This window comes from Ciconia boyciana, chromosome 6 (assembly GCF_034638445.1).
Source record: "Ciconia boyciana chromosome 6, ASM3463844v1, whole genome shotgun sequence".
Taxonomy (NCBI): domain Eukaryota; kingdom Metazoa; phylum Chordata; class Aves; order Ciconiiformes; family Ciconiidae; genus Ciconia; species Ciconia boyciana.
The window spans coordinates 53463077-53489555 of NC_132939.1; the positions used below are offsets into that span (position 1 = coordinate 53463077).

At 41.9% G+C, this 26479-nt stretch overlaps 1 protein-coding gene across 5 annotated transcripts in view; it reads right to left on the bottom strand.

The window, feature by feature from the left end:
- CCDC88C (coiled-coil domain containing 88C) overlaps positions 1-26479 on the bottom strand; it is a 101316-nt gene extending 74837 nt beyond the window's left edge. For 3 of the 5 annotated variants that reach the window (XM_072863669.1, XM_072863668.1, XM_072863667.1), the window contains exons 1-3: positions 25948-26478; positions 25728-25828; positions 16507-16615 (exon numbers count right to left, since the gene is read on the bottom strand). In XM_072863669.1, coding sequence (XP_072719770.1) covers positions 16507-16615; positions 25728-25828; positions 25948-26007 — 270 coding nt within the window. In that variant the 5' untranslated portion in view covers positions 26008-26478. Of the gene's footprint in view, positions 1-16506; positions 16616-25727; positions 25829-25947 lie in introns of all 5 variants that reach the window. The other 2 variants (XM_072863671.1, XM_072863670.1) reach the window with 1 other exon arrangement.

The window sequence follows — 26479 nt, forward strand, 5'->3', positions numbered from 1 at the left end:
CCAGAAGAATCAAACTTTTAGAACTGCACAGAAACTTGTAAGAGGGGAGACTCTTGGGTATCTCTCCCAGCAAGGGCTACCATACCAGGCAGCAGCCAGGTCAGCGTACACGTCACTCCACACACACCTCAGCACATGCTTACTGTCAGGTGCAAGCCATGGGAAAAAAAGCAGGGTTTATGGAGGACACAGAACCTGCAGAAAGCTCTCCCCTGTTCCCAAAACATTTGTTTTTATTTACGAATTTGAGCAAAGGGGCCTTTACTGCCTAATCAAGTGCAGCCCCTTTGTTGTCTTGCAGCATCACAGCTGTGAATCTCCTAATTGCATCTTTGGTATGCAGAAGGTAAGAAATCTTCATGAAAAGATGACATGAAAGGCTTCGTTGGTTGGTCATAAACATGGGCATTAGTCTTTCCTCAGGGAATGGCCAGTACAGAAATCAGATGTTCAGAATATATTTCTGCCCATATGGTTCAAAGTGATGAACAATGCACTTTGGAAAAGAAGGATGACAAAAATAATACAACACTGCAGTAAAGCACCCATCATATTAAACAAATAACAGGTGGTGACTAAAAATGCATTTTTAATGAGCACCTCTTTATGAATGCACACAATGCAAAGTGGTTTCCACTGCTTTGCAACACACCACTCCTCATTATGGATTAAAAATATCTCAGTTTATATAGAGTTAGATGTGTAAGCTCTTTACTTTCTCTTTGGACACCTCATGGAAATTTAAAAAAAAAAAAAAACATTTAGCACCCAAACAACATGAACTTTAAATTCTGAACTCTTAATACTCACAGATTCTTTAATTAACACTAACATTTTTCACTAGGTAAATTTGTAATTAAATGTTAAAACGTATACTTTGATGTGTGTTTTCAATGCATCTACCTCATCAGATGTGCTGTTCTTCACATGTATACAATTAACTGAGGAAGCGGGCTGTCCAGTGGTTAATGCCGGAGACAGTGTTTGAATTCCTGGGTCCAGACAGGCATGAAACACAGATCCACAGCAGTTCTTCAAAGTGAATTACTGCATTCCCAAGCTCTTCCCAAACCAATCTGCATGTAATCCAGTGGCCAAGAATGAGACACTACTCCATAGCAGGAGGTGGTCCTATACCACAGGGTATTAAAACATCATAAGAACCATTTAACCAGGGTTACTTACCCAACTGAGAGAAAGCTGGAGAAATTATTACAGAAAACAGTTATCTAAGATATTTAGAAAGCAAGACTGGTTTAAATGGACTGTTTCTGCAATGGCAGAAGTCTCAGAAAGAAATCTCAGGCAGTTAATACAGTCAGGAAATGAGGCTTTGCAGTATTAGAGCTACAGCATAATAAAGTATGTTCAGCTAAACCTGTACCCTGCTCTGTCTCAGCAGAAGAGCCATATTATCTCCAGGATTGCAGCAAAAGTTTAAGCAGTTACTCAAGTCTGAATCTTCTTGCATGAAGGTCAGTGTTACAGAACATGAAAATGAATGTATTCCTCCTCTCGCAAGTGCAGCTGTCTTGTTAATCTCAAAAATGACATATTCCTCGCATATCAGTCACCACTTTAAAGCCCTGATTCATACAGAGAGACTTAGGAGCACATAGCAGGTTATTACTTCAGCAGGTTGCTTATTTCTGCCAAGCATAATACTCCTTGTAATTCTTAACTGCTTTCCCCCTTGAGGGCATACAGCATATGTCCTGGGAACTGGAACAGACTTGCTCGGAATATCAAAGGAAAATTAATGAGTTGTCATTAAAAAAGGTGAGAGGTAGTAAATTAAACTACTCTCTCCTAGTTAGTTCCTTAAAAGGACAGTCATTTTTTAAAATGTTATTTTTCTCTGTTTAATAATTGTTTAGATGATATGCTAAGAAAAAAACCAAAAAAACCCCCCAAAAAAGGCTTGTCCCTGCAAACAGAAATTATTTTAGGCTGCTGTGTATTTAATATTGTATGACATTAGTCAGCCTGGTTGTTCTGTTAAGCACAAACTTCGATGGCTTCCCAAGTGCCAGGAAACTTGTTCACTCCATTCATAATTCCTCTTTCATACAACAGCAGTGTGTGCCAAAGATGCGGAACTCAAAAGGGTCTGTATCACACGGAGCGGATGATGATTAAACAAACTGGGAGTGTTCAAACTGACACAAAAACCTCCCTCTCTCCCCATCCTCACAATAGTAAGTGCAATGAGCATATCTCGGTTAATGTTAAGAGCCAAATTCTGCCTTTTTATGAACACACAACTTCCCTGAGGCCTTGAGATTTGCATCACAGAGTACAAAAATCTTTCACATCCTTTCCTAATTTAAGACTAGCAGGAGGAGTGGAGAATACCCTTCTAGTAGACTTTTCAGAGTACCCAGCAAAAAGCACTGCACTGTAATTCCAGCATGGCATTTGAACACTTCTTTGCATATACAGAGTAATTAAGGACATGTCTTAAGCTAGCCAGCTAGATACCAACGGTACATATTAAGACACGCCAGCGTAATAAGCCTCGGAGTTTATGTGGGGAGGAGCTGCCGTGTTGAAGCAGCTGACCATGACTGCAGTTCCCAACCACCATACCTGGGGAAAAAAAAAGCAGCTTCTGTCACTGTGGATAGCCCTATTAACTGTAGAAATTCAAGCCATTAAGTGCAAGAGCACAATGGGAGCTTCCTTTTGTATTGCAAAACAGCAAGACTCCAGAATAGATAGTAAACACTCCTCAGCAAAGCTGGTCTCTTGGGGAAGTATGGGTGTAAGCATTCACAAGGGAACACGTTCAGGCTGAGTTTACTGTATCTGGTGAGGGGGTCACTGCTCCTGAAGGCGGATTCTCTGCTGCCTTATGTCACGGGCCCTGCACAGCGTGAACTGACTTGGAAACGCTTTATGCCCACCACAGCGACAGCATATCCGACAGATGAAGAGAATCAGTTCTCAGAACCCAGCACCCATCCGATGGAAGGCTTGTGCTGCAAGTTTCGGAAATTTGGGAAGCTGTACATTTCAGTTCACATGGATTCATGCTTTAGGCAAGTCAAAGTCACTGTCAGTATCAACAAGTCTGCCTGGCGATAAAGCACACATTTCAAAGCTCTTGGTCTGATAACTGCCATGAACTCAGCAAACAAGACCATATCTCAGATTTGCACCTTCTCCCAAGTAAATCTATCAACATCTAGAGTGCAGGTATTCTGGGGTCAGGGCATTCAGTGTCTTTTCCTCTGACAATTGTTCCATTTAATTTATTTCATACTCTGAACCTATTTCATATAAGACACACAGATGTGCTTTGATATCACTCTTTCTTGTTTTTGCAAAACTAGCTCTTTTGTTCTGCTTTTTTTACAAGTGCCCCAAAGAAAACATTTCAGGCCAAGTTAAACATTTCACCTGGTGGCTGGGAAGGTAGGAAGGGAGAAGAAGGATTTTAAAAAAAAAAAATCATAGTCCTAGTTGAAAGTGGAAGACGACAACAGTTAAAATTATCACAGTGCATGAAAAAGTTAAAAATCCATACTATTTATTCGTATATATTTTTTGTTACTGTAGAATCAAACTGATGTTTGAAATATTAAACAACCATTGCATTAAACACCTTGGAAACATCTTACATCTGAACCGACCAGTATGAAATATTTAGCAGGGTTTTTTTTTTTCAGTTTCAGCTCTCCTCCCTTCCACTCAAGTGCACTTCATTATAACTCTCAGACTAACTTGACAGTACAACAAGTCTCCATGGTGAGAAAGGAGTTCCAGGTATCTCTAGTCTTGTACTCTTGTTCCTTTTGCAATTTGTTGGTACTGTATTAGGCAGGAACCATTCTTCATCATCCCAGCAAAGAAAAAACAATGGTTGTACATACCCCAGCAGAATAATACTGTGGTAGTCAACCATTCTCCATCATTGGCACCAGCAGATAGAGAAGATAAACAGGGAAGCAACTGTAAGGTCACAGCATATACCTGCACAGTGCATTGATTCTTACTTAAAGAAAAAAAGCAATGAAACATACAGTTCAAAAAAGTAGTCTCTGATGCAAATTTTTGATATAAGGGGTTTGGGTTTGTTTGTTTGGAGTTTTTTTAAATACGGCTTTGTTTTGGGATGAAAAACACAAGGATTGAGTATTTCCCCAGCCTTTTCTCTGCTTACACAGATGTATCTTTCAGCAGCACCTCTCTATCAGTCACACAAACACAAAAAAACACAAATCGAGAGAAGAGCAACACTATATACGTGGAAAAAAAAGACTATAATGACTTAAATCTAGGGCTAACCTGATAACCTTCTTTAGCATGCTGGTCAGATACCTGCTTTAGAATCTCAGATTCACCTATGCAAAAGTATCACACACACAACAGGTAAGCTATAGCCTCTGGTTTCGTGGTGCTGTAGAGATACATTAAAAACTGCCACATAAAAAGCCTATTTAAAACTAATGTGGTGAATGCATCTGCTTGTCACCTCCTTTGCATATCGAATATGGTTGGTGGAAGAACCAAGACTCCAGTGTATACTAAAGTTTTAAGTTGGGAATTGCACACTACCTGTTACAGAAAGCAAAATAAATCAGGAACTTGTTTGTGTTTTAAGCACCATTCTGCAGTGTTTACCCAACTAAAAAAATTACTCTTCACTATTAACTTTCTTGACTTACAAAAGACTTTGAGGAATGAAGATTAATGCAGCCTGGTGGGAGAGACTTGCATGAGTATCAGTAAGATCAAGGTAGCTTGTTTTGTTTGTTGGGTTTTGGTTGTTGTTGGGTGGGGGGGTGAGGGGGTGTTTGTGGAAGTTTTTTTTTTTTTAATGTATTTAATACTTAAGATTTTCCCTTTAGAGTCTCAAGAGGTTAAGTCATTGGTTACAAGTGTATTTCTACTTGTTTATAAGCAAACTGTAAAGAAACTTCAAATGATCTGTCCTTTATACTGACTGCGAAGTCCGTGTGCTAGAAGAGTAGAGCAGTTCAGATTGTTATAAAAACAACTGCTTTTTACTCTGTCATGTCAACTCAGCTCTCTCATCCGAGTGCCTGTCTCTTACTAGCAGGTTGAGCAGAGCACTTAAAGCCTCCAAAACTAGGTGCCCTGCTAAGCTCAAGACTGGGAAAGCAAGTCAGGATGAGTCCTTCTGCAGATATTCAAACAGTTGCCATAAACCCTGCAAAATCTCCAAGTACTGGTAAGTGTGATAAATACTTTGACATTGGTAAAGGTTGCAATATGCTGTCAAGGAGAAGAGCCAAAACAAACCATGATCTGGCAGATACCCTTTGATATTGCGAAACCAGAGCTATCAAAGCCAAACTGCTTAAAGATCCCACTATGCAAGATGCTTGGCATCTCGAGTTGCATCAACTCGAGAAGCTGCATCAGCTTGCAGTCTCAGAAAGTGCCACTTAAAATGAGGTCCTATGCCATACAAAGAAAGTGCAATTGCAAGTTAACTGAGATGCTTTAAGAACCAGGAGGCCAAACTACGTCTGTGTCTTACAAAGTCTTCAAGCAATAACAAATGATTTGAAGTTTGAATCCCTCAATTGCATAGAATTTGGACCCAGCAATTTATAAAGAGAAAGGGCTAAGTGAAAAAGGGAGATCAAAATCACCTTTCCAATCAAGATTTTGGCTCAGGCTACAAAGGAAATGCATACTGGAAGAAACACAGGACAGCTCAACCAAGTTTGAGAATTAAAATAGAGCACTCTGGTTTAGTTTCTTCTGCATGACTGGAAGCTGGGAGCTAGATTAAGCACCAGAGCACTGAAGTGTAAGCAAGGCTTCTAATAACGGCAGCTTTTGTGGTCCTCTACTACAGGCTCATTCTTTCTGCACAAAAAACTGTAAAGATACATCCACATGCTGTTCAGATAAGCATTTGCCACAAACCTTGAAAACAAAGACAAAGCCTTCAGTACTGACTCGCAGCTTTTTTCATATTCAGGAAAACACAGAACACACAGGGTGGAGTTTTTTGTTTGGTTGTTGGGGTTTTTTCCACTTTTCGAAAGCTCAAAATTGAAGAATTGACCTTAAGACATTTATTACATTAAAAGGCAACTCCTTGTAGGTAAATTGTAGTTCTGCTTTAAAGCAACTACACAGCCTTGAGAGACTCCAAATAACTCAAACAGGTAACTAGTCAAATTAGAAGGGGTTTTGGTTTTTTGTTGTTGTTATTGGGTTTTTGTTTCTTTGTTTTAAGAAAGTGAAGCATGTTTTACTTTTGAGGTAACTACTTCTCAGGACTGATTCTGTTTCTTTGGAAGCTGCATCCTGAGAAATGAGACTTTTAATGTACTCTAACATACTTTTAATGTACATTTAATATCAAAACTTAAAAAGAAATTCACCTCCTTCCAGTTTCTACCAGTAAATGCTTATGCCTCCCGTGGGACTCCAGCCACTTAGCTTTACTGTAACACAGCTGCTCCAAAATAAACCAGGCATTAACCTCAGTACCACCCTCCCCTTTTCTTCTAACACACTGCATGCCAAACAGGTCTTTCTGCAATACCAATTTGATGGTGCACTCCCTTACAAATACCTTTCCAGTGGATATATTACAGATGGGTTCACCATTAAAGAAAAAAAAAAATCTTTAAAGTGCCTCTTTAAACTTACCTTTCCTCTTTTGCTTCTCAACTCTCCAGCAAACAAGTTAGATGTTTTTGAAATTAGTTCTTTAACATCAGGCAAATAAAGGTGACTTTTTCTAGAGGAAGGACACCACCTATTGTAGTTTAAAAGTTTTAAAAATATTAATAACCCACTAAATAATTTTCATAGGACAGGAAGATATTTAAATGGAATTCATACAATATTTTTCCTTTGTGCAAGGACCACAAGTCTTTCCTACCACGCCCCAAAGGAGCAGATGTCTATCACTTATCTTGATCACCTAAGGGGCACTAACGATGTCATTCTAAGTCTAAAAAACAAATTAAATAAACATCTAGAGACTTTTAATAATGCTAATTATGAAAGAGAACAGACAGTGACAGCTCCACAGGGGCCATTTCAGTCTGCTGAGCAGATTTTTATTTAGGCACTTTTACTGGCCATATGAGGACCCAGCAGAATTTAAACACTTAACTCCCCTTCAGCTCCATCTCTTAATCATAATGGGAAACAGGAGAGGCACCAGCTCACACACAGCTTATATTTAAACAGCCCTTCTAAACAGCTGTAAAAAAGTAATTCTGCTTACTTAAAGTACAGTGCGCACACACACATTAATTTGCTGCTTTATTTGCTCTTTAGAGTTTGCTTTTTTTCAATCCTTCCTTTCAAAAACCAACATATTTGCAAATGGGAGATGTATGCATGCATCAGAGTGACAGCATTTCAATTTATGTGCATTCATAAGCAGGTGCCTTCCCTAATTTGTGCTCACGTAAAGTCCATACACCATGTAAAGTAAGAAATACACCCTTTCCTGTGGTTTGTCTTCAGCAAAGAAACTAGCACACTAGAACTTCCTCCTGTTGCCAGGCCTGTTGCCTCCTCAGGTCCAGAGACCCACTCAGAAGGGTAAAGCCCATCATTCTTAACCAGGGTAGGCAACTCCACAAACTCCACACCTGTTTCTTGGCCCAAGAGCATTCACATTTGCCACAAGTACCGAAGGTCAATATAAGCTCAAGCAGATCTTTACAGTGCAAACCACATTTTGGTTTTCAGAAGTAAATACAACTCTGCATTTGGATATGATGCTCTATCCAAGATCTCCCACACATTTCTGAAACTAATAATTGTGCCTTCAAAAGGACAAATAAGCACTGCTTTAAAAGAAATCCCAAATATCCATCTCAGATCAAAACACACTGTGGAAGTATTGCTTACAGTCATTAAAAAAAGCAATGTATGAAAAGGTGAGAGTTTGTTACAGACCTGTGTAACAAAAGCTAATTACAAAGCTATTGGAGTGGAAAGCCCAGGCCAGCTGAGTTAGAGGCACAAAGAGACACCTTTGCTCACTCCACACCACAGGGTCACAGATGTCACTGGAACTGATGGGAACACGCCTTAACACCAAACATTAATCCAGAGTCCAAGCTGTGTAAGAGCAAGACTGTGGACTGAATCCAGTGTGCCACAATACAGCATGTGACAGTATCCTCAGTAAAAGCCACACTGGATAAAACAATGTTTTCACACACAGAACATACAAATAAAATAAGAAAATAAATTGCCTTCATTTGCTACTTGCCATTAAAAGCAGAAATTATTTGCTTCTGGAACTGCTATGCAATTAGAGGGGTTGTTTTGCAATCATACTTTATTACATTTGTGGAATTCATCTTCTTGACTCTTTAAAGACTTTTTAATGAAAAGGACTAAATAACATGGAATCCATTACATGAACACAAGCAATAAAGCAATCTTTAACTTTCATTTATTATCTTTTAGCAAAAATAAATCTCAAAGCTATTTTCAGCTACAAGTGGCATGCACACTATTTTCTAACTTACCCAAAATTGGTAGGGCCTACAGAACTCAGTTCCCTCCTTCAAAAAGTTTCAGCTGACAAAAATGGGACATTTGCCTGAAATCTAGGCAGCAGGACTGAACACAGCTGTCTGGTTAGACTGTCTGAACAGTAACTTATGCCTTAAACCTAATATCCAAAAATATATATGTAGCAGAGGACTAAAATACTGAAATACCCTGTGGTTTTAGCATCAGTAATCACAGCAATAGTCTAGGAGATTAACATTAGGCCTTAGCTTTCATTAAGAAAAACCACACACACTCACATTACCCTTTTTAAGCCACATAAACGACACAGTGGATGCATTCTGTAATTCAGACATCCCAAGAATTGTTTTCAATTAACATGTGAGAGTTTAAGTAAATACTGCTGTGTGGGAACCAAACAGCTATTCCATACTGTAAAACTTTTACAGGTCGCCTCCATATTTTAGGACACTGCTCCTCTCTTTTCTTGGCTCAGTTTCTTCATTTGTCTGCACAATGAATTCAGACCCCTCTAGCTTACTAAGCAAAACAAAGACAGGACTACACAGACACATGCCAGCCTATTCTGCCCCTTCCCATATTCTAGCTCCAGGAAATTACAGGCAATAAAGTAGTTTAAAAGCCAACCTATTCTCTTCCATCTGTTTGAGGTCACTATTTCATTCCATGTTAAAATATTATGGAAAAATATAAAAATTCCATGGACCCTGAGGGGAAAAAATACATCTCTAAGCTCAGCCCTCCATTAAACTTCCAGACATAATTCAATGTATCATCTGAAATGCATCCTGGAATCAGAGCCAGTAATCTCCATCAGGTGTCCAACAGCATGCTACTAGCCGCCTGAAGTGGTAGCTGTCACCAACCCGGGAACACTTTTCAAACTGACCTCCACAGAAACTTATTTCAACTCTGGGGCAGAAATGTTTGTTTTGTCTAGTTCTTCTGGAAAGGAGCAAGACAATTCTCACTAAAAAAGCATCATACAGTCTGGCTGGTAGTGATGAGTCACTGTCTCCACCTCTTTCTTACTGAAATACTTGGTAACAGGACCTAGACAAAACGATCATGATCTTTGTGATTCTTCTTATGTTCGTTCCACTTGCAGCACAGTGGTACTACTACTTTCAGGTGAAGGACTAAATCAGAGATTAACATCACTGGTTCAGCATTTCCCAGAATGTCTGTGCCAAGGCCAGTCATTCCCTTGCCATGCACCCACCACTGCAATAACTGAATGTCTTCATAATACCAGTCTTCCATGGAACCTTCACATCTCATGCTCATGCTACTGCAGAACAGAAAACTTAACTCAAAACATTTTTGTCACTGAAGAACCAAGAAGGCCTCGTTAAGCTAAGTACATATAGACAGTCTGTGCCTGTAGCAAGTTTAAACTAACCAGAGAAGTCAAATGAAGAATAGGAGTGGAAACAAATACAGAGCTAATAAGGTCCTACTCCAGGTTGTGCCACTGGCAGAATCTCCAGAGTCCTAGCCCACTGCCTTACTGAAACACAGAGCATCTCTACAATAGTACCTTAGTACTAACTTACTGGTCATACTAACTTATTTATTGTAGACTTGTGAAAAAGACAGAGGCTCAGTGGCTCCTCACCATTGTTTCTTTGTGCAGGAGTAACTTAAGGCCAGGAGAACATGCATGCTACCTTTGGGAGATGCAACCACACAATTCCCAATGCAGAAACAAATTAGGAAACTGTATGCATATAGCCCGCTCAACCGTACAGAAAAGGGAGAGAACATACACTTAAGAGCGCACGAGATCAGCAAAGTATTTGAATTAGAAAGCTTATCTGTTGAAGCTTCTGATATCTTGCTGTTGAGAAAGCTGACATTCTCAGTTAATAATCTTGGAATTTAAAGCTCAAGATGGGGAAAGGTTCCCCCCTAAACCAAGCTGCTAAATTAAGATTTCTAGGGAACAGGAATCAAAGGAAAGCAGTCGCCCAGGCATATTGTAGTTTAACACACCAGATAGACAAGGCTAGCAAAAAAGTTTAGTTTTATCTAATTCAGTAGGCCATTGTGGGTACAAACTCTACCCCTCAGAACAGAGGAATGCTTTTTGACTTCAGGGTGCGTGCATTTATGTGCATTTCTAGGATTTTGGTGCTTACTTTGCTAAGGACTGGATTACTAGCCCATTAGAACTAGCCTGCCTAGTAGGGAAAGATTTCAACTCAGAAGAGGACGTTGCTACTTCCAGAACTTTATTTATAGCTTGACTACAGTTGCCAGTTCGTAACTTGTGCCCAAATCTGGAGCTCCAAGTTTGAATTCCTCTTTGCAGTCCAGTCAAGAGCTCTAAACCTGACTCAACGCTTCAACTACAGAAGCAGGAGTTGTTTATTGATCTGAAGCTACTGGTATTGCAAGACCTTTGCTGACCCAGCAGGAGAACCAGCTTCTACCCCAGCCTGAAGACAAAACGATCTCTCTTTTCCAGAGGTTAGAAACACAGCACTACTGCAGCCCCAGCACCGAACTGCTCACAGCAACAGCCAAACTCACAGGCAGCTAGCTCCCTTTAATGTGCCTGATAAAAACCCTGCTGCTTGTACTTGTTTTACACAAATATAGAGCAGCCAAGTAAAAGGAGAAGGACACAGGTATGAGGAAACATGCCTTAAAAGTAATGCATCCTTGCTCACCATTATCTCTGAGCCCAGCTAAGTGAGTTTAGGTGGGGAGGGTAGGATTTGTGGTGATACAGTCTCTAAAAATTCAGTGAATGGTTTCATCTTTACTCCCCCACACCCTCACTTTAATGGAAATGCTAAGGGTTATGCATTTCTTATTGAAGCTGCACAAGCCACATGGTCACAAGCGGTTTCAGAACTGTCTCTCAGTATGATTTTTTTTTTTTTTTAAATTAAGAGATATTTCCAACCTATTTAGAAACATGAAGCAATCTGTTAGGTATTTAGTGGCCACAACTGCAGGGAATACAGGCAACAAAAATACAGGCATGACCACACTGCAGCATTTCTTCCAACAGCATTTCTCATCCACATACTCCAGATGTGGCCATAATACCCACGCAGGCACTAGCCAAGGGATGATCACATTCTTTTTTTTCTTCGTCTCTCCATCAACCTCAAGTTTTTCATGTAAATGGTAGGAATTTTTGCTTGAGAGTGCAGTATATACTGTTGCAGTGATTACTGGCATTTTTGAAGGTTAGGAAACTAGCTGACATCAAAACAGATCCTTTCATAAATTTAATTTTTTATCAATTGGTATCAAAGTGATTTTTAGTTCTGTAGAAAAACCCTAAACCCAATTATTGACACATGAGCAGAGGAAGCACATCAAAGCCACTTCAAGCTTCCCCTGCCAGCCTGCTGCAGGCCTCTTCCAAAACTCTATAGGTCTGAGCATGTTCTCCAAGTGTTGCAGACATCAGGGCAGCTGTTCTTACATGGACACTTCAAGTACTAGCACCTACAGGATTTAAATATTCTCTACAGCATGGCAAAGGGATAGGTCAACACCCCTCAGATTTTCTAGCTTTTTTCTTCCATCATCAGAAGTGACAGAACCAGCAACAATAATAGCTCTTGCACAGGTTGTTGCAGCTAAAGGGGTTTTTTGTTCCTTTTTTTGTTGTTGTCTTTTTTTGTTTCAAACATTGCCATCAAACTCTGCCAGAAACACGGATAGTGCCATACCACTATGAATATAGTTGCCACAGCTGGGATTAATCAGCATTTGGAAAAGAAGCACAAGGCCCCAGGGAATTAAGGCCATAACAACTCACTGTCAACAAGGGTCAAGAGTGCTTATTTCAGTGAAGCCAAACATCATTCAGTCTTGCAGTACTCACACCTGAACTCTTTTCAAGCCAATTTAATTGGACCAGGAGATAATCCTTAGTGGAGCTCACAATAGAAGCATTTCAAAGTGAAGGCAGACCTCAGGAATAGCAAGATAATTTCATTTGTGTTGCACTGGGCTAGCCAGTGTCAGTTTAAGGACCAACATTCCCAACTATGCTATCAACACAAGGCAGCAGACAACAGCTGCAGGTCAATCTGTTCCATATACACTGGTTAGCTGTAGTAGGTGATAGACACTTCAGCCTTTGACCAGGATGCACAACACCTGCACTAGTGAAAAGTGGATGAGCACCTCTTCTCCAATACACTCAGTTCTCTATTGACCTCTTTAATCAACATACATCCTCGCTGCAGTTACAAACAGTAACCTGCAATTCTCTGTACTAAACTATTGCCTACAAAACCATTTTGAATTCCAGTTTAAAGACAGCCAAGTGTCTGAATTCAGTCAGAGCAAGAAGAGACACATAAAACTCACACTATGAGCAATGAACATGTTCTGCTGTGCTCAACCCTTTTCCAAGATATGGCACTAATTCCAGAAGTTTTATGACGAGACGCTTCTCCAGTGAACCAGTGCTGTAAGTTACTAAATGCAATTAATGACAGATTCTCTTGAATGCTCATGAAATCCCACAGCAAAATGAGTCACTTGCCTGGTTTCAAAGGAGGGGCCTCTCAAGCCAATAACAGACCTGCAAAGGTGCAACTGCTCAGAGAGCAGCAAATGCAGGGATGTTGCCTGCCACCACCAGTAACAAATATTACATACCAAATTAAAAAAAAACATTGGTTGCTGCAGGCTTTGGTGTTGTCCCCCATTTTAAGAGTCTTGACACTGTTATTCCTAGTAGCCATCAGCAATCCATTTTTATGCAGCTGAAAGTTGTGAGAAGACAACTCTTTGGAAAGTTGTTAATGAACAAATTTAGTTAGCAAACTTCTAAAAATGAGAGGTCATTGGAACTGGAAAAAGGCTTCTTCATTGCATTTACCCCTCCCAAGTTATGCCTGCTGAAGCACAGATAGGAACTGATCTTTATGGCTCAAATCAAAGCCAAATTCCACCAATAACCTGGTTTGTTCATAGTCATTCTCAGCACAGACCCTCAGCCTAGGAGACTGGGAAAGCCCCAACACTGTGAAGAATACCTGGATTTATGCTTCCGGATTAGACCTGTCCTTGTTTTCTGAAGTAGTATGATCTGTATTAATGAGAGTTTTGCTTTAACAAAGAGATTAGCTATACGAATATACGAGAAATTTGATATTAGATACATACATACTAGAAATTATATGATCTGAAATGTCAACTAGCTTCTGATATTCAGAGTTAATTTTAGTAGCCACTTATGTCACCTTCCTCAGATACAGTTTACAGTACCATTAATTCACATCATATTCTTGATCGCTCCTGCCCAGTGCAGAGAGGGGCAAGTATTCTTTCACACCTACCCATGTCCTTCAATAAAGCATGAGATGGCGTTTTCCTCGTTCTAGGAGACCTGGTCTACCAAATTCAGTAACTAAGCTGTAAACTTGACTTGGGTCCATTAAGTGAAAGGGAATGTAAAATGTCAAGGCCAACACTGTATTTTTAGAGCTTTTGTTTCTCTTGAGGAAGCAGCAAATTCGTGTTCCTATTGTTCGTCAGGAACTTCTCCCTCCCACTTCCAGTCCGCAACCAAATTTGATCGTATGTTTTCAGTCAGTAAGACACTACCCTCATTTTAACTTAAGCTAATGTATTAATACCACTTCATCAAACAATGCCTACAACTTCAATCTATTTTTTAAAATCCCTAACGTTCAGGAGAGAAGAGGCCTAACAATATTTAATATATTCCAAAGCATCCCTTTGGTTGCATGTTGAAAAACCTAGTAAAAGCTACTTAGATCCTAAAACACAAGAAACCCTTCAAATATCTAACAAAGACATTAGTACAGATGTGGCATTATATTCCGCATCAATCGCACACAGAGCTCGCTTACAGCATGGATGGCCTTAACTCCTCCCGGACTATGGAGAGTTGAAAGCTGCATACCACCACATGAAAGGGAATCTCAGATTAGCATCGAGACCTTGGATTTGCCCTGAAGATGTGAATATGACAAGGACAAATAAGTTTCTTATATAATGTTATCATTACACAAAAAAAAGTTATTTTATTTTAAGCTTTGTTGTAATTACACATTTTCAGGATCAAATGCAAAGAATGATCAACTCTCACAACTGCTTTGTTTACATACAGTATATATAGTCCTCAGGCAGCAAGATTCATAGTACTTAATTTCTGGACTACAACAGGAACATCACCATTATGCCTGCTACTGCAAGCCTCAACTACTGTTTCCCATTGAAAACTTTGCATCTTAACCTATTTTAGTTGTTGCTAGCTTTATTGGATTATGATTACACAGCTCAACAGCTAGGTCAACAAGACACCAAGCAACTTATCACATGATTCTGAATCACTTTTCTTTTTTCCTGAATCTGATCTCTCTTCAGGTAGTCTTAAAAAAGGTCAGATTATCAGCTCCAAGACAAAGAATATAAAGCTTTAGAGTTTCAACACCTGAAGGACCAGACTCTCGGACTGTAAATCTTGTGGGGGTGAGGAGAGAGGGAGAAAAACTAGTCCTGTCCCTGTCCTTAAACATGGTCCTTTTTCCTTGTAGACTCCATATACATTTACACTGTTCAGTGGGTAACAGAGAAACAAAAAAACCAACCACCCAAAAAACCCCTTCAGCCTCTAGTTATGACCAAATGGAATTTCCCCTTAGAAATCACAAGTCTCAGGAATGACATCACATTGCATCAGCATCTCCAGTTCTCAACAACAGAGACACAGGTCAGCTGTCTTCAGAAATACATGATACCCTCCTACATCATCTCAAACCTGAGTTACACACTTCATTTTTCTAGCAGGCCACTGGAACTTGCACAGATGAGTCATCTGACCCCATCTGACTTTTTCACAAGTCATTCTCTCTTTTAGGCTTCCCTAAGCAAGTCCAGAAGGAGAGTAGTGGCAATAACATAGAATAGCAGTAGGCAAGCCCTGGAAGAGAATGGCATCAAAAGGCACGACTGTAGTTAAGCATTACATCTCTTTTGTTATTTTGAAGGCAAAGCCAACACACAGTCTCTTCTATATGTACAGGAAAGATTAAGTGCCCACAATGAGCACACTGACTTTAGTTGTTTTGTCCATTATATGATTGAGACACATATGCAGAGGAGCATTTCAACAGTCCTTAGCGGTTTCAGCCTGGTTTATACTGCACAGCATTCAAATCTGGCAAAAGATGTGTAAAAGGAAACAGCAGAACAGTTACCCCTCTCACTAAGGAGTCTAAATATACACAACAGTGTGCATACAGAAATTCTATTTAGAGTAACTGAATTCACTCCTGTGGCTTTCCAGCAGCATCCAACATGTATCTAAGTCTGCAAAAGCACTCAGCTGTCACCACTCTGGTTTTAGGGGAGCACTATTACAGCAGAGGAACACTGACGGTCAGTTCAAGGATGTCGCCTCAGAAGTGCACTATTTGTGAGAATTTGCAGTCATTCCTGCACTTAAGTGTCTTCAAGAAGGAGTTCAGAACAAACAACTGCTTTAACACCCAAGAACAGGTACACAGCATAAGTCTACCTTCAAGATAAGCACAAATTTATTTCTCCTAATGAACAGTATATCAATTTGAGGTTCATATTCTAGCATTAAAGACATTTCTTCATATTTGCTGGCAGCCCCTTTAAAAGAAGGTAACTTGTTTAAAACAAGTTTTATACCCAAAAACATTATTCCAATTTCAGCAAACACCTTCACATACACACCCCATAACCTCACCACAAAAGAGCCTTTTTACTACATGTATCTCCATGTGCTACCACAGCCTTCAAGCACAATTTCTTCTTTAAAAGAAGGGGGCAGGGAAGCAGCCTCTGGCCATGAGGAATAGAGAAGGTAGCCGTATTGTTGTTTCATAAGGAAAGCATGGCTGAAAGTGCTTTTACACAAACACAATTTCCTCTCCGTTTCCTGTAGCAAGCTTCTTTTTGAGCCACCAGCCCCTGCGCTAGCTGAAACATTATAGCAATTACCACAGAGCAATGAGCAGACAGCAGAAATCTCACCTGATAGTAAGTCTTAATGTTTCTGACCAAGATGGTCAGGTTTTGAACCCGAAGATAGGTGTCATTATTTACATGCTTGTTGATGCGTTGGTTGGTTGGTCGAGGATCTCTAAAAGAAGAAAAAGAAAACAGTGTTACTAGTTTATTACTCAGTGCTAAGACTTAGCATCTCAATAATGCACCATTAAGAAAACCCTTAAAAATTTTCCCATTAAATGCACTGACATAATTATACAGGATACATACACATTAATTCACAACAGAATAAGCTCATTACCTTTGCACCTATGTATAACTTGGAAATCCTTCTGCACGCCACAAAGTAACCTACTTTAGGTTAACCCACATAGTAATTCAGGGCAGCCTCCCTCCTTATTTATATATCCCTGAAGCAAAGAGCATATTTAGTTTGTGCACGCTAGATCAAAGCAGTCTCTGATAATAAGGAGTTTATCTTATTCAAATAAAGGGAAGCCTAGAAAGACTACCATGCCCTCCTTGGCTTTAGAGTTTTATGACAAGAGGAGGGTGTTAACACTTGATCAATGATCACTGTGCAAACTGGAAAACCCAGATGTATTATACACTGAAGTAAAGGGAAAAAGGAGCACTGCACTTTTACTATACCCATATAATCTAACTAGATCTCTCTCATATACCCACTGTGCCACAAAGAACAGCTCTATGGGGCTCTAATTCTACTGGGCTTCAAGATATGAACAAAATATAAACATAGGTAGAGATATAAGCAAGACAGGAAAAAAGTTGGTGGAAAGATTTTAGGGGAAGAAGCCTAAAGTTTTTGTTTGAATTTAAAGGAAGCAAATCAAAATTGTACCTGAAGCAATTTTATTTCTAAAATTAAAAAAAACACAAACACACAGGGAAAAAGGTGCAAATGATTTAATATGAATGTGCACTTTCAGATTCTCTGTGTACACCCTAACATGTTGGGGGGGGGGAATCACCAACAAAAAACAACCTGAAAACCTTTATCCGCCAATAGCATAGATGAAAGCCTTGTGTTTCCCCTCTAATAAAGACTCTTATCAGCAAACTCCTACACAATCCAAATACCTGCCTCCCAGATCTCTGCTCTGGCTGTTAATTAAGCCATGCGCAGCTCTTCCAGGGCCAAATATTGAACTCAGGCGTTGACAAGGAAATAAGAGGAACTGATCCAATATTTATTTTTAAAATGTATCTGCCAAAGTTTACATAAGTATGTCAAAGAGCTTTTTCTTTCTTTTTATTATTTTTTTTTAAATGCACAACTATCCCAAAGCACCTCTCTAGTGAAAGCAGTGCTATGTATATAAATATGACAGAATACATAGATATTCCAAAGATGAGAGAAAACTGCCTTGGCAGCAGATAACATCAACCACAGTATTTATGTACCAGGGTTCAAGCAAACTGAAGTACAGATGACCAAAACTGTCACTGACAAACTAGCAAGACCCTACAAAGCCTTCACAGCAGCAAAGCATTTTGTATACTGATTGGCGCTGTAATAAATTATGGAAAAAAAAGAGAACAAAGAGAGGTAACTGTAACAAGCTTTTAAAGTAAAATCTGTAATAAGCGTTCCATTTTACTGATACTCAGATACAGGAGGGCAGAAGCCATACCCATACACAGTTTGACAGTATGGGTCTTCAGCAACACAGTGTGCTGGTTTTGGCTGGGGTAGAGTTGGTTTTCCTCACAGTAGCTAGTATGGGGCTATGTTTTGGATTTGTGCTGGAAACAGTGTTGGTAATAAAGGGATGTTTTCATTATTGCTGAGCAGTGGTTACACAGAGTCAAGGCCTTTTCTGCTTCTCACACTGACCCACCAGCAAGTAGGCTGGGGGTGCACAAGAAGCTGGGAGGGGACACAGCTGGGACAGCTGACCCCAACTGACCAAAGGGATATTCCATACCATATTATGTCATGCTCAGCATATAAAACTGGGGGATGTTCAGAGTGATGGCATTTGTCTTCCCAAGTAACCATTATGCATGATGGAGCCCTGCTTTCCTGGAGATGGCTGAACACCTGCCTGCCCATGGGAAGTAGTGAATGAATTCCTTGTTTTGCTCTGCCTGCATGCATGGCTTTTGCTTTCCCTATTAAACTGTCTTTATCTCAACCCATGAGTTTTCTCACTTCCGATTCTCTCCCCCATCCCACCAAGAGGGAGTGGGCATGCAGCTGTGTGGGGCTTAGTCACTGGCTCGGGTTAAACCACGACACACAACAAGTTGGAGAAGTGTAAATGGCACCTGGGCTTGAACTTGGAGAGTACCTTGCCTTCAGTATTCTCTGAGCAGATGCTGGATCCTGAAGGAAGCTGGATGCTTAGCCTTTTTAGGCAAGGTCACAACAACAAACCAGGAAGATAAAAGGGAAGAAACGTTCAGTAAAGAGAAGCTGGCCAAACAGAAGGGTCAGCCTACAGTTCTCATTTCCACGTGAAAGCTCATGTAGGCAGCATGCTGCCATGCCACTGTCTGGCAGTGACCCAGGTCTACGGCCAGGAAGAGAAAGCTTTGATTGTATAGTGGAGCAATACTCCATGATCCTTCCCAAAACTGCACAAAATGGGGCAAAGATCCACAAAATGCACCCACCAGCCACAGCAAAGGAGAGGCAATTTCTTCAACATTTGTAGGCAGTGTAACTGCAGGACTTGGATGAGGTTTTCAAAAGCACGTAAGACACAGAACAACTCCTCCTTCCAACAGAGGACCTGCTCATCTTTTGGCATAGTGGAGCTAGTCATCTGTTACAAGAACATAAGCACTGGCAGGACCAGGCCCTCAGAAGCAATTTTGGAGCTTTTATCCTATCATCTTCATTAAGGGTAATTGGTTGCCCCAAGAACTCTTAATGCCACTGACCTCAGGGTCCTCTTAACCTGGAGCCAAGCCACAGTACACAGTGTCACTCTGGCAGTCCTGCCTCCTCCTCCTCACAGACAAGGAAGTTAAAAGCTTTTATGAAAACAGAATGTAGCTCAAAAAAGTGACAGTTTGCATTTCTGAATATGTTGTGTAACCAAATTCGTCCAGCACCTCAGCTCACTTCAGAGAGGACCCTTTGCACAAGGTGTGAAAGGCCAGCACAGCCTACGCTTCAAACTACCACAGGGATTATTGTCTCCACAGGGAAAACTAAACAATTCCTTCTCAACAAGCAATATCCCGTTTCTTCTTCATTTGTTACTGTATTTTTTCTTCATCCTGGATCAGATAAGCTCAAGTACTGACTAGCTATGCTAGCTCCACAGCTGCGAACTTGGAGGCAGTAGGAGGTTCCCAAAAGAAGATAGATTTATTCTTTTCCATTTACCAGGTAAGCTCAGTTTTATCCAGTTGAACTGGCAAAACATCTTTTGACCTAATAAGCATGGAGATGAACGCTTATAAGAATCAAGGGTTCAAGGCATGTGTTCATTCAGAAATAATACATTTGTTGCATTTTTTCAAACATTTTCTGCGTCAGACCTCCTGCCTAGTATAACCGTGTCATGTTGTGCGAGGTCAGCTGGATCCCTCCTGCTGCTGCCGCCTCCTCCACGTCACTCCAGCTCCTGAGACATCTCGGGGGACGTGGAAGGGGTGAGACAGGAGCCAGGAGAGGCAGGGAACGGGCCCCCTGCTGCGGGAGCAGACCCAGACCCACCTGCTGCCTCCTCCCCGAAGGGGAGCAGAGAGCAGCCTGGCGGCGGGCAGGCCTCGCCACAGGGGAACGGGGCAACACCCCGAGGCTGAGCAGGCCGGAGGTTACCTGTGCTCAGGGAAGGAGCGAGCTGCCAGAAAACCCACAGCCACCATCACAAGAGAAGTGAAAGGAAAAGGCTAAAAACCTAGAGAGATCGAGGTACTCGAAACACTACAACCTGAACAGCCTGATCTACAGCAGGGAAAAGCAGGAAGGGGAAGCAGAGTCCTCAAGGAAATACGCATCCGAGTAAAATTACACCTTAAGAGGCAAATTCTGTGTTTCACTAAAGAAAACAGAGCTGTTGGTACCACACTCTGCACATTATAACACCTGTTTGGTTGGTGAAACTTGTTTATGGAGAATTTTACAGAAAGAAACTCTTTCCAAGGATCATATTGAAAATTAAAAAGATATTTTTTTTTGCAACACTAACCAGGTAACTAACCTACTAATTCCAACACTAACCAAACAAATTCCTGTCTGAATGTATCTGAAAAGTCCCCGAACACAACCTCAATGAGATGCTTTCTCAGTCCTTTGATGTTTGGTCTTTCCCTTACACACAAACATAATGAAAACTACAGTTCTCTTTTTTAAAAGCCACCTACTCCAAGATCAAAAAGTTATCTAAATAAGACTGAGGCAGCATGACTGAGGTGTGACTAAGGGAGGTACTTCGCAAACCAGTAAAAAAACACCCAAGCCTAATAAACGGAAGAGAAGTCTCAAACCTCACTATATACCCAAACATTTTAAAGAAGTCCTTCGGTTTGTACACCTTCATGACTTTCACAGGAGCACAGAGGAAAGGAAGGGCCAGCAGACAGAGGCAAAGTGACAAGTTCAGCAGGCGCAGGGCCAGCAGCACAAGGGGTTGAAGATGCAACCCCTTAAGGCACCAATTAATAAAATAAAAGTAACAAAAAAATAATTTCATTTTTAAAATTCAAAATGGCAATCCCATTCGAGCAGTTTCTGACAAGTAATTTTGATGAGTAAGGGGGAAGCCCACAAGCCGGGCCCAAGGGTTATGAGACACCAGAAGGAACCAGCTGTGCCCAGCATGGCGAGCATGCCCTGGCACTTTGCTCTGCAGGTAACTCACTAACTGAAAATACACCGCTCTTGGACCAGTCTAACTCTCCTATCATCCAACTTCTTCCTCTATCATCAAGTGGGATGATGCCACTAAGGCTGGCAGGGTTTCTAAATTGCCTGGAAAATGGTAGAAAAATGCACCTCTAAATGAGATTTTAAATTAAACGGATGCATATCTTTAACCTTCCGGTATTTGTGCCATTTGCTACAAACCACAAGAAGCAGGCACTCACAACGTGGCTGTTCCTGTCACGTGGCCTCAACTAAAGAAGACAGATTGACAGTACCACAAACCATGACAGCAGCAATTGAAATGGAAAAAACTATTATTCTGCATTTTTATTATGCGGTTTTAATAGAAGTAGTTTTATCAGCTGTATTCCTAATACACATTCCTGTTTGCTAAATGTTTTAACAGAAAAGCAGAGTCTACCATCAATTAGAAGAATTAGAACAAGTCAATATGAAAACACTTATGTGCCTGCATGTGTAAACCCCCACACTGTTTCCCAAGACTTTCTGTAAGAAGTTAAACAGGGCAAATATTTGCTTATGCTTGTAGGTATTATGCCACAGCTGCAACTGTAACACTGAAGGCAGTCTATGCAGTGTCACCACATGCTAGTTTCATACCAGGAAGTGACACACAACCATCTGAAAAAAGTTCTTTAAAATTTGTCTGCAGAGAAGCTCATTAACCTGATATACATAAATCCACCAGCAACACAGAAGCTTAGGACACGGCAGTTCCACTTTGAAGATGAACAAACATTTTTGTATGCAGAGTATTCAGCCAGTACTGCAAATCTGCAGAAATCAATGTGTCCTTCATGCATGATCAGTTTGGGGTATACGCTTGGACAGAACACAGGAAAAGGAAACCACTCATTTACAGCAAAATGACTTGACGACACATTTGTCTTGTTTTAAAATGTAAGTTTGGAAACCAAACGCTGCTGCCTGTCTCTTCCTATTAGATTTAACTCATTAAGCAGCTAGGCACCACTATCGAGAACTAAGCAATCCCCAACTCTCTTTTAAAAAGGGTCTTGCTTTGTTAGGGATCACCAGCAAGCAAAGGTATCACTAGCAAAGCCCAACAGCTGGCTACGTACCAACCACGTTGTGGCCAGAATCTGCCTAAGCCCAGGCCGGGTTCCTTTCCTCCGCCCTTGTGCCGTGGCTACATTTGGTATGGCTGAGCAAACTACATTTTATCCAGGGCTAGCATTCCTGGGGGCAGTTCATTTCTGAAGAGGATTGAGGGAAGGCACAGTCCTATTTTCACCTCCTGTCACGCAGCCAGCAGGAACCTGGCAGGCAGGAAAAGTGATAGATGTCACGTATCTCTCTGGTGACACAGCTGCCTTGCTGATATGAACCCACCGCCTAAAAAAACGTTGACACCACAACATCAAGCAGTTGGGATCTTCTCCACCTACTCTAAGTTGCCAGACAGCATCTGGGCAAAATCCAACATATTGCAACAGAAACTAGAGGCTGACTGTACTTGCACAGCCCACTCACACCTCCAACAGCTAAAGCCTTACTTTCACTCAGTAATCTCCACTCAACAGGTATATTTGGATTTCTTCACAGATCCACCTGTATTTTTGGCCATGGATCAAACTTAAAATCTGCTTAGCTGCAGGACAAAAAATGTTTTATTTTTAATAATGAAATTCCCAGAATTTGGCTTTTGAAATCTTAACCAAAATAAACCTGTTGATCTGCAGCAAAGTACCGCATCACACCTGGTGTTTAGATGCAAACTCATGTGCCTGTGTTATTCCTGTTCCAGTAAGCAGGCAAGCAGGATATTTAACCTAAAAAACTAAAAGTGAAGTAACACACGAGTGAGGAGACAGCTATCCACATCAGGAGCCCAGCTCTTTCACTCTGCTACCCCCTGCTCTCTGCATGTGCGTGCATGCGCGCATCTGTGCTTTCAGGCAATCAGCACTATCACAGCATGGCATATCAAATTCTAGCAGATTTATCAAAGGCCCTTGTTAATACAATTTCAGCAGGAAGAAATCTCAAGCCAAGCACTGAAAGTCATCTTCAGGAACCAGGACTTGAAAAACTAAGGAGCAAGCATTTCAAAAAACACCTTTATTTTTCTACTCTGAAAGCTTTGTGGGGCAGAAACACGCCTTGCAAGGCTTTCCTGATTTACAGGCAAGCAGTAATTGCATTGCAGTTTCTAAAGGTTAAGTCAGGAAAAAGTGAAGGTCATAGTGAGCACCTCCCCCAAGCACCTTGCTGGGCTGGGATACATAAATACAACCACAATCCTTCCTAAGTTGAAGTCGTGGGCTCTCGGTAGAAAGCTCTTGGTTTCAAGCTCCTTAGACACCATTAGAAGCACTGCCAAAGCTACCTAAAAAGGGGAAAAAAGCCCTGATTGTGTATAATGGGACAGTTTCCTACTCCACACTGCTTGCGCTTCCCCCACTTACACTTTCTGTGACACTGCTGGCAGAGATGGTTTTTGGAACAAACTTATTTTCCTGACTGCTTAAGGCAAGTAAATATGCCAGGACATTCCTCACAAACGCATGATATCCAACAAAATGCCAGTTAGTGTCACTGCACTCAGTTAGCCTATATGCTCACCTTCCTTATTTCAATGAGATCTTATTGTGCGCTCCTTGTCCCCAGAGCATTGCTAAGTTGCTCCACAGACGTTAACAATTTTATGTCTCCTTACACATATTTCAGTGGCCAACTACAAAATATTTAAGTTTGCATACACCACGCGATAAAGCACTCCTCAAACACATCGCTTATAAGAATGCCACAGTCATTCCAAAGCCACATAACTTCAGTCTGTTTAATAAAAAAATTCAAGAGCGACTAAGTATTGAGTTAATTTTTCTTGGTTTGAAATAATAAGATTCTTTCACATATTAGATAACAGTGATAGTTTAGTTAGTTAAACCTGCAGCAGACTCAACTGCTGCTGTTCCTTGATAGTTTGGTTGGTCATCTCTGTGCCAAACACCATGGTCATAAATCAAAATCCGATTTCTCACATCTTGGAAAAAGTACAAGTCTGGATCTGAATGCTCATACTCAAGGCTCTAATTTGCAGAAAGTTCTCTTTCTAAAGTGTAATTACTCCTTGAGAAATGCTGGAAATTACATCTTCTCTTTACATCAGGTTTCCATCCCAGCTAACATTTTACACCACTATTTTGTTATCCCCAAGTGGGCTGATTGATCTGGATTCTGTTCCGAATCATGAATCTTCACCAGCTTCACTATCTAAGTTCCAGTTCACAATTTCCACTTTTAGTAACATCAAACTGGATGAAAATTTGATTACCTTTTCAGATGGAGCAGCCAGGTACCAGAAGATAACAAAACTTGCCAACCTGAGTGGGTGAGGCATGGGTTGTCAGACTTTTTAAGCTACTTTTCAAGAATTTAATTTAAAGATTCTAATATGAATTCTTAATTTAAGTGCTTAGACTTGGCCTAACATTGCAAATCACTGGTCGAGCTTCAATTGGTTTCATTCAGTTAAGAGTGCAGTGCCAAAATTGAGTGATTGCCTAAGTCTCCTCCCCTGAAAGTCAAATACTTCTCCCTACAAACTCTTTATCAGACAGATTTCAGAATATTTAAAAGCAAATACAGAAATGATAAAAACAGTCAGGATCTGCATGCAGCAGACCAGCAACAGGAAAGGATGTGGTTAAAAATGTACAAGTTCTATCAACAATTCACTTCAACGTTACAGTATTTTCAGTATTTGCTCTTTTAACCTATTTAGAAGAATCCTCAAGACATATCCTTACAGTGCTGCCCAAAAGATAGATCACTGAAGTTTTCTTTTTGACAAATTATGTATTTAATATCAAAGTTTACATGAGAACATAGAGAACTTCAGATGAAATCTTCCCAGTAAAGCTCCATGTGATAAAACACTTTCATTTCCTTATTTGTACTGCCACATACCTTCCCCTAAAGCATATACGAACAACTAAGAAAAAGTAACTGGGAAAAAAAACAAAAGAAGCAAAACACACACGTATCCCCCAAAAAACCCTAGAGAAACGTTAAAGAAGATTTTATAGAACTGGACGGGTTTGGTTTTTTCCCCACCCCCCATGGTTTTGTTAGTTTCAAACAGCAACCACAAGGAAAGAATGCAAACCCGGTGCTCTCGCCCTGCACCCAGTCCTTCCAGCCTGTCCGCTGAGGAAGCTTCCCGACGAAAGCCGTTAAGGCGCTCGCCGACCACGGAGCGACTCACCGCGTTCGGGGCGGCGACCGCTCCCTCAGCGGCCCCGGAGCCGCCGCGGCTGAGGAGCGGAGGCGCGCTCGGCGCTGCCGCCCCCCGCGCACGCCGGGCCCGCTCAGCGCGGGGCCACCGGCCATCCCCCCCCGGGAGCCCACTCACATCTGCAGCATGATTTTGTTCAGGACGACGCCATCCACCAGGTCCATGTAGACGCCGAGGTTGTCCTCGTCCCCGCTACCCAGGGCCCCGAAGGTTTTCACCTGCCGGGAGGAAGGACAGCGGGGTTGAGGGGATGGCCGGAGGGCCCAGCCGCCCCCCTTGTCGCCGCTGAGCCGGGGCCGCCCCGCCCGCAGCCTCCCCGCTCCCCGCCCGCGCTCACCCAGGTCACCAAGGGGCTCTGCAGGAAGAGCTCCAGGAGCTCGGAGACGGTCACGTCCATGTCGCCGGGGCCCGGCTGGCGGCGGCGGGAGGCTGCGGGAGCGGGGCCGGTTCACTCGGGAGACAAAGGCGCGGAGCCCATGGCCCGCCGCCCCGCTGCCCGCCGGGCGCTGCCTACAGGGGGAACAATGCGCGGCTCATCGCTCCCCCGCCCCCGCGCCGGGGGGAGACGCGGGGCCGGCTCGCCGCCGCTGCCGTCCCTCCTCCCGGCAGCAACAGGCCAGTCTTCCCCGCTGAGCTCACCCCGCAGCCGCCCGGTCCCCGCCGGCAGGAGGGGCTGCCCGGGCAGGAGAGAGCCGTGCCGGGAGAGGGGGACGAGGGGGGGCGGCCACCCGCGGCGAACTCCCCCGGGGCCGGGATCAGAGGCGCGAAGCTCCCGCGGGGCAGCTCCGAGAGGCGGCGCAGCCCCCCCAACCCCGCTCCGGCCGCCGCCGCGGCGCTACCTGCGGCAGGGCGCTCCCTTGCCCCAGCAA